Consider the following 13,752-nt stretch of genomic DNA (forward strand, 5'->3'; position numbering starts at 1 on the left):
GGCCTCCGTGAGGACACTGACATTAATGTGATGATCCTCCCACTTTACGTTGAGGATCTTCCTAAGAAAGTGCTAGTGCAGGTGTTCCAGATTTTTCAGGTGTTTTTACCCTGTCAAGACTCAAAGCTGTAGAGGAGAGTTGGGATTACTACCGCTTTGTAAACTAAAAGTTCAGTATGTGTTCTGATGTTGTGATTGTTGAATACCTGGCGAGACAGTCTGCCAAAGGCAAGGCTGGCACAGCGAATTCTGTGCTGAATCTCGACATCTATGTCTGCCCTCTGTGAGAGATGACTACCAAGATAGGCAAACTATTCTACATTTTCCAATTCTTCTTTGTCTATATAGATCTTCCTTGCTGGGTCTGATGATTGACTGGGAACTGGCTGGAGGATAATTTTTTTTTTGCCGATGTTCAGACTTAGCCCTAAGCTTTTGTAAGCTTCAAAGAAGCAATTAAGGGCTGTTTTAAGATCCTCCTTTCAGTGTGCAACTACAGCACAATCATCTGCGTAGTGGAGTTCAGTTATTGTTGCCGATATTATTTTAGTTCTGGCATGGAGACGAGAAAGGTTGAAGAGGTTTAACACAGTACTGTACTGTATTTGCTTTGGTTTTTTGGTCTCTGCTGCTGCCTGATTGCATACTTCCAGTTCCAAATGAGGAACGTGGTTAACCGGTCAGTTCATAACTCTGGTGTTCATAACTCTGAGGTTCTACTGTACTAATAGGAAAACTCCTGAATACTAAGACCAATAAGCTATTGGAAAAGGCAAAGCTGGAGTATAAGAAAGCAGACAAAGCAGTGAAAAGCAACATAGGGAAAGATAAACAGAGATAAGTTAAAGATCTAGCAACTGTAGCTATGATAGGAAACCACAGAGCCGTTTACCGAGTGACTAGAACCCTGTGTGGAAACTTCAAAACAGGACATAGGCCAATAAAAAGCAAAGATGGGAAAATGCTTACATCTGAGGTAGAACAGAAAAACAGATGGGCAAAGCATTTCAGGGAAGTCCTCAATAGGCCCAACCCCACCTCAGCACCAGATGTTGATGAAACATGTGAACCTGATTGACTTGACATTAACATTGGTGTTAGAAGTACGGACTGCAAATCAAAAAAGCTGAAAATATAAATCAGCAGGAAATGATCAAATTACAACAGAAATACTTAATACCACCATCCTAATTAAAGTGACAGAGCTGTCCAATGAAGTTTGGGTAAGAGATCCATCCTGACCAGAGGAAACATGGAATCATTGTCAGAATACCCAAAAAGGGTGATCTTACTGACTGTAACTACTGGAGAGAAGTTACATTAATCTCTGTTACATGGAAAGCTTCTGCAATATGATACTACCCAGGATGAAAGATGCAGTGGATGCAAAGTGAGGACCATCAGAGAAGAATGAACAGAATGACAAGCTCCCCCCTTCATCAATTTCACTGGTTTTCAAAAGGCATTTGATAGCCTGCACAGACATACATTGTGGAATATTCTTCAGTCTCACAGAATCCCAGCTAAAGTCATCATCATCAAGATTGTGTACAAATCTGTAAAGTGGTCTGTAAGGATGTTGTCTGGTGGTTCATAGTGGTTCAACATGGACACTAGTGTAAAACAGGGCTGCATTTTACCTTCACTGTTTGGCATTGCCATAGAGTAGATAATGAAGGAGGGTATTAGCAACACGAACTCATAGCTTGGTGATCAAGAATATCATGGCAAAATGCACATAGCAATGTTATCTATAAAGTTATAAACATAAGCTGAAATCATGGCTGAAGTATGTTTCCCAGATAAGTCGGGGGAGTGGCTAAACCACTTCCTTGGAGACAAAAGGCAAGCTGATGCCTCAGCCAGGTGTCAACAAGGCTGATGGATGATTACTTGCTAAGTGGCCATTCTCTGGCATGGAACGGAAGGGGGCAGAGACAAAAAGCTACATCCTAGCAAAGAAACAGCATGGAGTTTCCTTTCTTCACTAGACCGCCTGTTACCTTGCTCCCAGCTGGAAATGCTCCTCAAAAGGGGGACAGGACTATAAAAAGAAGGGGCAGAGACTCAAGACCACCCCCCATTCTCCACAGCTAAGAAAACAAAAGGAAACAGCCTTTGGACTCTGGGAGAGGGGTCCCGACCTGAGAGTTTGGTCAGTAATCTGCTGGAGCGTGTGATGAGAAAGTTTGCATTGCAGCTAAGGTAGTTTCCTAAATAAATGCTAGTAAGCATTTTATCTGTATTTTTCTTCTAACCGTTTCTGACTTTTGTGCCTCATTACTTGTATTCACTTAAAAATCTCTTTTTAGTTAATAAACTTGTTTTACTACTTTATCGAATCCTGTCAGTTTAAACTGAAGTGTTTTAGTAACTATTTAAGGTAATAAACTGGCATATTATTCCCTTAAGGAATAATGCACTCAATATATTTGTACTGTGCAGGAGTGGGCTGGGCAGTACAGGACATACAGTACAGGATGTATTGCGGGTCACCCTGCAGTATAACCAAGGCGGGTGAGAGCCAGGGTGTAACTGGCAGACTGCAGTTAAACACAGACACTAAGGGTGTGGCTTGCATGCTGGAAGGCTGTTTGTGAGCAGCCCAAGGGGGAGTTACTACAGCAAGGCATTTAAGCACCCAAGTTGCAAGGGAGGGGTGACACAGTCCCCAATAGTCTGGATTGTCCCCCAGTATGCCACAGAATTATACGCAAAGTGTGTCATAGCTTAAATCTCAATAACACGCAAGTCATAATTAATGTGCATTTAGAGCCCACACTCAAGAACAACTGGGGGGGAAGGGGGGGGGGAACTTGTAAGTACATTTAGAATGTTACTAGAAAACTCAACTAAACTTTAATGAGTGTATTAACATATCTGTTCCCAAACAGCACTGGACCCATAACATGGAAATAAACTGTCTGACTTCCCTATTATACATTTCTCTTCCTCTTGCTCACATACACACACATATAATCCCACCATGCTAAAAGAGCTAGTAGTGAAATTGCAGCCTTACACTCTAATCTGTCAATAAGAGGCACACTGGCAGCCCACCACCCATATCAGGAGCCCTACTGATTTCACTGGGATTCTCTACACGTGCAGTGGTCCATCTATGCAAATTTCATTGTGGGATGAGGGTTCTAATGGATTCTTTATTCATGTGTTGCCAAGGAAATTTCTAATAAAGAAGTCACCCCTTTTGTACTGAAGTATTTAAGAGCTCTCTCAGAGACAGCCTCCAAACCACTGATTCACAGCACAAAGTAGCACTATTAGGACAAGAAAAAAAGACAAAAGAATCCACAAATGTTGTCCAAATTTCATCAAATGTGGGGTATAAAAGTCTCAAATCCTTAAAAAGTTGATGCACATGCTTAGCTTTATTACTGTGAATACTCCAGATATCCCAAGAGACAATATATAGGCAAAGCACAGTAGAAGCAAAACCTGTGGGGTGGGTGAGAGGGGTAGACTATATACAAGGGAGCACATAATAGTTTATTAGGGTTCAGAGGAGTATTGGAGGCCCTGATACAGCAATCTCATAAATAACAATGATTTCACATGAAGTGTGGCAGCATTTTGCAGACCTTTTTCTGGAATGCTATAGCAGTGGTTTTCAAACTTTTTTTCTGGGGACCCAGTTGAAGAAAACTGTTGATATCCACGACCCAACGGAGTTGGAGATGAGGGGTTTATGGTATGAGAGGGGCTCAGGGCTGGGGCAGAGGATTGGGGTACAGGGGTGAGGGCTGCAGGATGGGGCTGGGAATGAGGGGTTTTCTGCCGCCCCAAGCAGCATATAAAAAAAAAAAAGCAGCAGCGGCAGCGTGATCATGCCGCGTGATCATGCCGCTCGACTCTTCAGTGGCAGCAGGTCCTTCACTCTGAGAGGGACTTGCCGCTGAATTGCCACTGAAGACCCAGATGTGCCACCCCAATAGTGGCCGGAGTGCTGCCCTTTGGTATCCGCCCCCGACCTGCCTAAGGCTCTGGGATGGAGTTTGGGTGGGGGAGGGGGTCTGGGGTGCAGGCTCTGGGATGGAGTTTGGGTGCTGGGTGCAGGCTCCGGGCTGAGGCAGGGGGTCAGTGTGCAGGAGGGGGTGAGGAGTGCAGGCTCTGGGAGGGAGTTTGAAAGTGGGAGGGAATGCAGGCTCTGGGAGGGAGTTTGGGGGGCAGGAGGGGGTGCAGGGGTGAGGGTTGTGGGGCTGAGGATGAGGGATTCATGATGCAGGAGGGGGCTCAGGGCTGGGGCAGAGGATAAGGGTGGATGAGGGGTTTGGGGCATTGGAGAAGCTCAGGGCTAGGGCGGAAGGGCAGGGTAAGGGCAACCTGCCCTGCCATTAGGGGATGGGGGGCACTAGGACCCTAGAGCAGCAGACAGCAGTTGAGCAGGAATGTGCTACACCAGCAGCACAAGTAGGCAGGGGAGAGGCTCACGCTGCATTCTTTCAGGCAGGGACGCTCCAGGGTGGGGCTGGGGGGAGACCCGCAGGGGGGTGGCAGGCGCGACCCACGGGGGGGGGGGCGGTGTGGCAGGCAGGGAGGAGACCCGCGAAGGAGGGGTGACAGGCGGGGGCTGGCCTGGGATAACGGGGAGGGGCCTGTGGCTTGCTGCTGCCGGGAGGGTGGAGCCATTTGCCCACCCGTGCATTAGGGTGTGCCCGTGCATACCCGGCACACCCGATGCGCAAGCCTATGCCAGTAATACATTTTAACGTTTTTAGAAAGTCTCTTTCTATAAGTCTATAATATATAACTAAACTATTGTATGTAAAGTAAATAAAGTTTTTAAAATGTTTAAGAAGCTTCATTTAAAATTAAATTAAAATGCAGATCTTATCAGTTTAGTGTGATCCTTGCCCTTGCTTTTCCTTGCTGTGTTTTCCAATGTCTGGCATGTATTTGGATACTTTAAGCTGCACACAGGCTTCTCAGCGATCAGTTGTTAACCGGCTCAGAGAGGGATAGAGGACAGATTTCATGTGTGAAAATACCTGTTCACACAGGTATGTGGATCCAAATGCTGAAAGCATTGCAAATGCAATTTTCTTCAAACAGTTAAATTTCACTTGCAGGGATGTCCAGCAGGTCAGAATAGGGGGCCCATGATCTCTCTCGGTAGCTTCAAGTGCACTCCGCACATCTCCAAACTTCGATGCCCACAATTCTGAGTTTTTTAACTGAATGAGCTGCATTTCGAAATCTTCAACACCCATCCACTGAAATACAGACAAATCCAAGTCGCTTTCGTTGAACTTTTCAGGTTTAATTAGAAAAGAAAGCATTGGGCCAAATCACTAAAAATCTTTAAATCTGTCAGAAAATTCTGATTCCAGTTCTTGCATGTACATTCTAATCTCAATGTCAAACCCACTCTTCCATGTGGCGTGATGGTGATGTAAGCAGCAAGTCAGGACTTAAAAATATCCCAGTACAGTGGTGCTGGAACAATTTTTAAGGTGGGGGTACTGAGCTGTGCCCCCTCTTGCCCCTGTCTGCACCCCTCACTGCCCCAGGCTGGGGCCAGTGGGCCACAGCGGGGGGCGGCTGCAGAGCCCCGGGCCGGCAGCTGGGACCCCAGGCTGGCAGCAGAGCCCCCCGGACTGGTGGCTGGGACCTGGGGCCAGCAGCGGGCTGAGCAGGGCTGGAGGACGGCACCCCAAGCCAGCAGCTGAGCCCCCGGGACCAGTGGCCAGGACCAGGGCAGTGTGAGTGCCACTGAAAAATCAGCTCACGTGCCACCTTTGACACACGTGCCATAAGTTGCCTACTCCTGCAGGAGATAAGAGTCTTGCTTTGAATGTAACAGAATTACTACTGTGCTTTCTTCTATTTTGGTTCCCTAGCTGTAGTGTTTATTTTCCTCAGGGCCGGCTCCAGGCACCAGCTGAGCAAGCTGGTGCTTGTGGTGGCAGATTGTTGGAGGCGGCATTCTGCCCAATCCTAGGGTGGCACGGCTGCTTTTTTTTTTTTGTTCTTGTTCCGGTCCGGCCGCCCTGTAGGGGGCAGCGGCGCGGAGAACCAGAGCACCCTGCAGGGCAGTCCTCTTCCTTCTCTCCCCGCCAACCGGAGCAGAGCCCTTGCGCTAGGCGGCAGGAGGCGGCGCAGCAGGAGGGGCCACATGGCAGTGCCCCTGCTGTAGCCCTGGCCGCCCGCTTTTCTCTCTCTCTTTCCCGCCCGCTCCCTCCCCCGCCGGTCCCCCTGCACCCGCGCTCTGGCCGCGCTGCAGTTTTTTTTGCTTTGCAATTCTGGTTGCCCTGTGGGTTTTTTTTTTTTGGCTTGGGGCGGCCAAAGCTGGCCCTGATTTTCCTCCAAACACACAAGCATATTTTAAAGCAAATTTCCATACCTTGGTTACTACCACCACCTTAGCTGGATGGTTATGAAGCTGCAATAGTTTTAGAAGTCCACTTTACTTATCACTCGATTTAATTTTCGGATTTCATTCACACAGGACAAAGAAAACCAGAGCCAGTTTCACTTTCAGGTGCCCAATCCTGCTAAAGCTCCAAATAGTGTAGGAGACAATTTAGGCAAATTGCCAAGACCTTTGCTTGGAATAAAGAAGATTCAAACAGCAAAAGTGCTTGTTATAAGTGTCCTATCAGCGAGGAAAGGTGCAATATGTAATATGTTAAAAACATTCAAAAGGGATCCCGATTCCCGGGTCACAAACGAAGGATGTAGCTGGAATCCTCAGAACAAGGATGGAAAACTATGTTAGCACAAATTTCCTTTACACCACAATCTCTAGGGGACAAAGGTTTCCGCGATAGGAGCATGACATGTAAAGTTCCGCCTGTCTCACGGAGAACATTGTTTCAAGAAGTCATTTCTTCAAAGTAAGATTCTTCGCGAGAGAAAGCAAGAAGTGGTTTGCTTACATCCCGCACTCACCCTGCCCGCACTGGGTGGGGTGGTTAATATGCCTGTGTGTAAACACAGGGCCCCATGTATGGAAGTCAGTTCTGAAAACCACGTACAGCTTCTCGAGCAGTCCCAGAAACTAGAACTGAATAATAGTTTTCTTTTGAGAGCTATTGTGGGAGAAAGAGAGAAGAAAAAAGCCCACTGAATCTTACACGTTGTACCTACGGACGAAATTCCGGCTTTTCCCAGCAACACACAGAAATCTGAAAACAAATCGGTAGTTTTTTGACCACCCCACCTTCCCTCCAGGAGTAGGGATTAATCCACCCCCCGGCTCCCTTGGAAAACTAGCGCCTTAAAAGTAGCGGCCAACTACACAGCTGGCAACACCATCCGCTGGTGCATTGAGCCTACCAGAAGCACCAGACCCCGCCTCGCACTTACTAGCCCGTCAGCTGGAGCCGAGTGACCAGCTGACCGGGCGGGGCGGGGCGGGGCGTTCCCTCACCCTCACGCTTTTGGAATCCCGCACTCCCGTCTCCCCCTCCCGAGTTAGCCCAGGCGCTCCGGCTTTAACCATCTCCTTATATGGACACTAGAATGTCTGACGTCATCCAACTCTGGGAAACCAGAGCCTATGCAACCAAACTTGGTTGGGAAAAGCGGACCGGAGCCGTTGGAATGTTGATGGACGCGAAGCCGCAGCCATTGGGAGCCACCGGCAGGGCTCTGCCATTGGGCGGGAGCAGCGAGTGGGCGGGGAAGGGGAGGGGTAGGTTGCACCGGTTGAAAGCCCCCAGCCGAGCTGCGGGAGGCGACGAGTCAGTGGGTCAGGCGTTGCTGAGTGAGGAGTACGGCGAGTTCGAGTCCCGCGGCTGGCCGAGCCGGGAGTTCCTGTCGGGCTGCTGTAGTTTTTCCGCGGCGTTGGTAGGGGAGTGGCGCCTTCGCCGGAGGAGAGAGGTTCGCCAGGAGTTTGTCCAGAGTTCGGGCTCCGGCCCCCTCGCCACGCCGCCGCCATGCCCGTCTTCCACACCCGCACCATCGAGAGCATCCTGGAGCCCGTGGCGCAGCAGATCTCCCACCTGGTCATCATGCACGAGGAGGGGGAGGTGGACGGCAAAGCCATCCCGGACCTGACCGCCCCCGTGGCCGCAGTGCAGGCTGCCGTCAGCAACCTGGTCCGGGTGAGTGTGGGACGAGGACAGCCAGGCACCCGCCTGAGAAGGGCTTCCCGCGCCAGCCGCTCCCGGGCCCGGCTCCCCTGCCTCGAACTTCCCTCTCTGCTTAGTGCCAACCCCTGCTCGCCCCCTGACCGTGTCTTTCCTCAGCCCCCATCCCCTCACGCTCCTCCTCCTCTCCCCCCCCTCACGCCCAGGGAGGGGTTGCTGAGGCAAAGGATACTCCGTGTGCCCTAGTCACCCGCCAGCTCCCCTCTCCTCAGGGCCTCCAGTCACTCTCCTCCTGTCCCCGCTCCAGCCTCCTCAGGGTGCGGTGAGAAGTGATAGCACCAGCCACAGGGCCACTCGCTCTGATCCTGCTCTTCCAATCCCTCCCTGTCACAGGCACTCTACAGCTCTCCCCTACGTATGGGGGACAGCTCCAGTCCCTCTCTGTCTTATTTTCTTTAGCCAGGGTTTATCAAATCTCCCCACCCAATACACTTTGCATCTATATTTTACATTCACATACACACTCAGTCCACTCACAGTAACGTGCTCCTTTCTGCATGGCAGAAAGATGCTGGCTTCCTAAGTGGTGAAGATGTTTCAGTTCAGAAATAATTGGGTCCAACATTGAAAAGCTTTTCTTCGGTTTTTATTTTAAAAATACACCGGATTCTTTGTTTAGTTCTTGTTTGCCCCTTGAGTTGTTTTGTGAGTTCTGCTGATTGTTCAATAGCCCCATATGCAACAGTTGCTTGAGATCTTAATGGCTTAAAAATTTATTCTTTTTTTATTTTATGCGCTCTGTTCAGAGGCAGTAATGCACCATAATTATTGGTATCTGCATCATGCTTTCTATATGGTGAAGGATACATTTGAAAACCGCTGATGAATATCTTTGACCTGATGATGCATAATCAATCTCTTAGTTTTGTCAATAAAGTGCTTACCTCTATTTTGTAAATTGCTTTCTCCCTGAGTCCAAGTGCTGCTTTGATGTGATAAACTGTTTTCTTTTTTTTAAGTGTGTAAATCAGTAATGATATTTGTGTTCCTTTGTAGTGAAGAGGGTTGCATAGTTAGCACAGCTGTTGGTATGTGTGGAGTCAGGACTTCTTGTTTGTTTCAGATAAAAAAGCTGGGATTGTGTTTTTCAACAATGAGTTACTGCTTCCCAAAATACTAACCTTACCTAGAAACAATGAAAAGTCAATTTTAATCTTTGATTTTTTTTTTTTCAAGTGTTACCTTCAGAGCGTTTCTTTAACAGTTTGCCATGTCTTAGTTGCTAACTGACCTTGTGTCTGGGAAGTCCAAAAGACTGGCAAGTATTAAAATGTTTTCATTGGATTTCAAACACTGATATTAAATTATATCTAAAGAATAACAGATTACAGACCGGCAACAAACATGCACGTTTTGCTTTGTAAATTGTTAGGTTGCTGTACCATTTCCTATTTCCACAACTCCCTAGAGATTGCACAATCTCTTCCTCGCACATCTGTGGCTTTATAGAGAAGAGGAATTACTCCCATATCACATTCAATTCTTCATTTTGGTCATTAATCTTTTAAGATGCTCATAAAAAGAAATTTCTGCCTTGTCAATACAAGTTCTTTAAAAACTGGGACACAACTCTTTCCCACCTTCTAAGCATTAATCTGCACCAAAAAATCCTAATCCTGTTGTCCATTTTAGAAAATATTTTTATACTACTTTTAATGTGGTACTGCAGCTGAACACAACATCTACCCTGGAATATTAACTCTACTCCTTTTGTACATACAGATAAATATTGGATGACTGCTATACTAATGCTTCAGAAAATAAAACAAAATCTATTGTTTAGATTGAATGTCATGCCAAACAGGACTGACTTTCAAGCTCAGACCATGGGGCTGCTGGGAGATATAGGGGAAAAATACGTCAGGAAGGCCTCTAGAAAGGAAATGTGGATTGTGCGATTACAGGCCATCGTAATGCCCTAGGAGTGCCATACGGTACTTATTACTGTGGTATTACTAGAGCCTTGCAAATCTGCGGACCACATTTGTGGATTGGATGAGGATATAAATTTTGTATCCGCCCGCAGTTCTAGGTATTAGTACTCACTTTTAACTTTAACTTTATACATTGTAGCAGTACCTGTTAGGGAAAGAATCTTGGGCACAGAGTTTTAACAATAGTGATGTATTCTCTGGAATATCTGTGCTTTTTGCTTAGCTCCCTGTGGGCAAAGGAATTTAGTGTATAGGCTCTGAGGAGGTGAACCCTAGGTGTCTGTGGTAGTTATACGCACATTTTTCTTTCAAGGAGAATTTTGTAGTGAAGTTTTGTGGTGTTCACTATGTCAAGCTAGTTTGATTTCACTTCATTATGCAATCATTTTATTATGGAAAGAACTTTAACTGGATAAAAGTAGATTCTGTTGGTAAAAGTCACAAAATGAGATTCTCTTATTCTTCACTATTAATACCACTAAGTTTGTCTTCCATTTTGGGCTGTGGCTATGGGAGGCATTCCAGCTGCATTTAACAAATAGTTGTCCATTAGCTATATGGAGACCACCGGTCAGGGATAAACCACTTCCTCCCCTGATGAACCAAGAGACGCACCCCACCCATATACCTATTTGCTACACCAATACTGACTTGGATTCTAAATACATTCTATGGGCGGCATACCCGAGATCACTTATTCACTGATGCTTTAAAAATTCCCACACCCCAATCTGGGTCTGTGCTGGTTATGTACTATGTATGTATCTTGTGAACCTTGTAACCGATACTTGTAATCTCTCATAACTCAAGCCTGACCCCAGATGTACAGTACCTTTCTTCTTAACTTGTGTAAACTTGATTTTAAACATTAGCTTTTATAACAAGTACGGTTTCTTCCCTGTGGCCATGTGGCTTTGGCTTGCTTCAAAAATACAGAGCAACTAGAGGTGGTGTTGAGTCAGAAATGTTCCTGAAAAAAGAAGGTGCCTTAGGTGTTCTAGAAAATGTTCTACCAAACCCTGTTGTGGAGAAGGAACTAAGTGGTTTGAAAACCATTTGATATGAGATGCTGTCAGAGGGTAAATGTTAAGCAAAGTTGTAAGATGTGTATGTTACGGGATAAAGACTAAAAAAAAAACATATGCCAGAGGATGCATGGAGACACAGAGGTTTGGACTCCTGAAGGGATGCTCCACCCAAACTGCTCTTTAGGAACATTGTGTGTTTGAATTTGAAGACTCAGCAGCTGGAGAGAGGGAGTAGATTCATCTGTTGGCTCCTGTGGCTGGAGAAAGGAAGCTTTTGTGAACTTATGCAGTCCCTATTACAGTATAAACTAGGAAGGTTACTGAAAGTTTATTGATCTGTTTGTGTTGTTTACTCAAGTTAAATAAAAGTTTAGTGTTTTGTCAAACTTAAAAGTTTGAGGCATAGTCAATTGGTAGGTATTGAAGAGCTCTGCAGGACCCTTGACATAGTTAAGAAAAACAGCAAAAAAGCAGCCCAATATTTACAGGCAAGTGTCCTGAGATGAAGATGGAGGGATTAAAAAGGCTCAGCTGATAATGTGGTGACATTGAAATTGAATAATGTGTGTGCCAAGAAAGTGGCAGGTTGTGCCACTTGTCCACACTCTGGAACTTCCATTGCTAATGTCAGAATTTTTTGTAAAAATTCTAAGTGTAATCAACACTCATAAAGAAATCACCTTGAAGTTGACCTTTGACAGAACATCCAGTGGGTTACTAGCTAGAAGACTTATGCCATGTACTATCAATGCTCAGATCCCATGCGGAGTGTTTGGAGAGAAAGGAGTGGCTGAAGCTTCTTGCACAAATGTAGTATTTTTGTGGGGTAAAACTAAGACAATGATGGAGAAGCTTCAGTTTTAGTACATGACTGACACAAATTGAGGCAATACACACCTCTCTAAATTAAGCAGTCTCTCTGTAGATTGAAGAAGTAAGTGCTATAACTAGTTTATGTTAGAGGGTTTCCTTTGCTGCCAGTGGGCTAAAAACTAGAGTCCCATGAAATCCTTTTTGTATAATTTTTCATTTAATTTTTCAGGAATTTCTTTTATTATCCATCTTCTTTACCCATCCAGGGTTGGGTCCTGCACCAGTGGGGTATGTGTGGAAGGCTGTGGTGGGGGTGGTGTTGCAGAATGAGCCTGCCCCAAACTCACCCAGGAGCTGTTGCATGCTGTTGGGCCCAGCTCCCCGCTCCAGGCATTGCAACCTGGCTCTTGGGGGTGATAGCATTGCCCAAGTTTGGCCCAGCCACCTCCCCGTCATGATTACTGGCCCAAACCTGAGTGGGACTCAAGGAACAGGAACTGCTGCTGCAGGGTGAGTTTTTTTTGTTGCATGTTGCTTTAATTACTGGGTTTTGATTTATTTGGGGGCTCTCTTAATAACTGTGAAACAGAAAGCTTAAACTGAGCAGTAACTGGTGTGGTGAACAGGCGAGTGTATTTGACAGCCCTATTCAATTTATTTGCTTTGTAAAATGAAGTTCAAAATTCTAACTCCGGTCAAACTTGACTGGACAAAGTTTAGCATAATGGTGATGGATAAAATGAGTTTCTAAAACTGAGTCACTAGTTAAGCTACCATTTTAAGAGAAGTTATAGTACTGTGAAAAATTACCTGTAATTAGGAGGTAGTTTAAAAAATAAGCTTTGTGAACTGTCTTGCTGGGAAGTCTTTGGTCATGGACTGGTTTCTTCATAATTACCTACATAGAATTATTGCTAGGCTGTGAATCTGTAAATGTATCTTTCAGAGCTAGTAAAACTAAGGTAAATAAACCGTATGCTCAGACTGAATTTTATTTATAAGTGCATTCAACTACTAGTTTGTGCTGTGTTCTGGATTTCTATTAGTATTTAAGCACAGTGGTTTTTAGAGTTCAAATAATTGTTTTGCAGAATTGAGGGAATATCTTTTAGCCTTTCAGCAACAACCCCAAATGAGCATAGAAGGTTATTATACATCAGTAAATGTCTCATGAGAGGTTGTAGATATCTTGGCCTGCAGCTGTGGTAATTTGAATACTTTCCCTTGTACATACTGTATAGCAAAAGAGTAATTATCTAAAATTGAGTAAGCCAGTTCTAGCCACAAATAATTATCAATCATAGATCAATGGAGATCAGTGGTGATTTCTTCAGTAAACATGGCCTTTAGATCTCCGAAAGGGGTGTGTGTGTTTGTTTGCGCGTACTCCAGAAAAGACCGTCTTAGGCTTTTAGAATTAAATGACGGCTTCCTTCTACAATTAATACCTGTTGTCTGGGATATCGGGGTGGGCGGGGGAGGGGAATGTTCCATGACTAGAACATGTGTGAGAATGAAAGGTGCTGATACTGCTCATGAGATGTTTCCCACAATCTAAGATATACCCTTAATAGTTAAAATAAAAATAACATTACCCAGAGAATATCAGTTTTATCCATATAAAGTGCTGCTTCTTGCCCTGTCCCCCACAAAAAGTCATCAATTCTATGCTCTTCCTCAGTTCTATCAGTCCTTGCAGACTCTTGCCCACTGTCTTTTAAATCATCATGCTTTCCCTTTCCCAGTACCTCACTTAGGGCTTGGCTGCACTCGGAATTTGGAGCACATTAAATCAGCCCCAGGCGCCCTAACTCCTGAGGTGTCCACACTGGCAAGGCACGTAGAGCGCCCGGACTCCACGGCTGG

General features: G+C 45.6%; 1 protein-coding gene across 1 annotated transcript in view; it reads left to right on the forward strand.

Moving 5' to 3' along the window:
* The first annotated feature begins 7,640 nt into the window (after positions 1 to 7,640).
* VCL (vinculin) overlaps positions 7,641 to 13,752 on the forward strand; it is a 105,957-nt gene continuing 99,845 nt past the window's right edge. Inside the window, 1 exon segment of the mRNA XM_065551650.1 lies at positions 7,641 to 8,066. Within this exon segment, the coding sequence (XP_065407722.1) occupies positions 7,899 to 8,066 (168 nt within the window). The 5' untranslated portion in view covers positions 7,641 to 7,898.

Source organism: Chrysemys picta, chromosome 7 (assembly GCF_011386835.1).
Source record: "Chrysemys picta bellii isolate R12L10 chromosome 7, ASM1138683v2, whole genome shotgun sequence".
NCBI lineage: Eukaryota > Metazoa > Chordata > Testudines > Emydidae > Chrysemys > Chrysemys picta.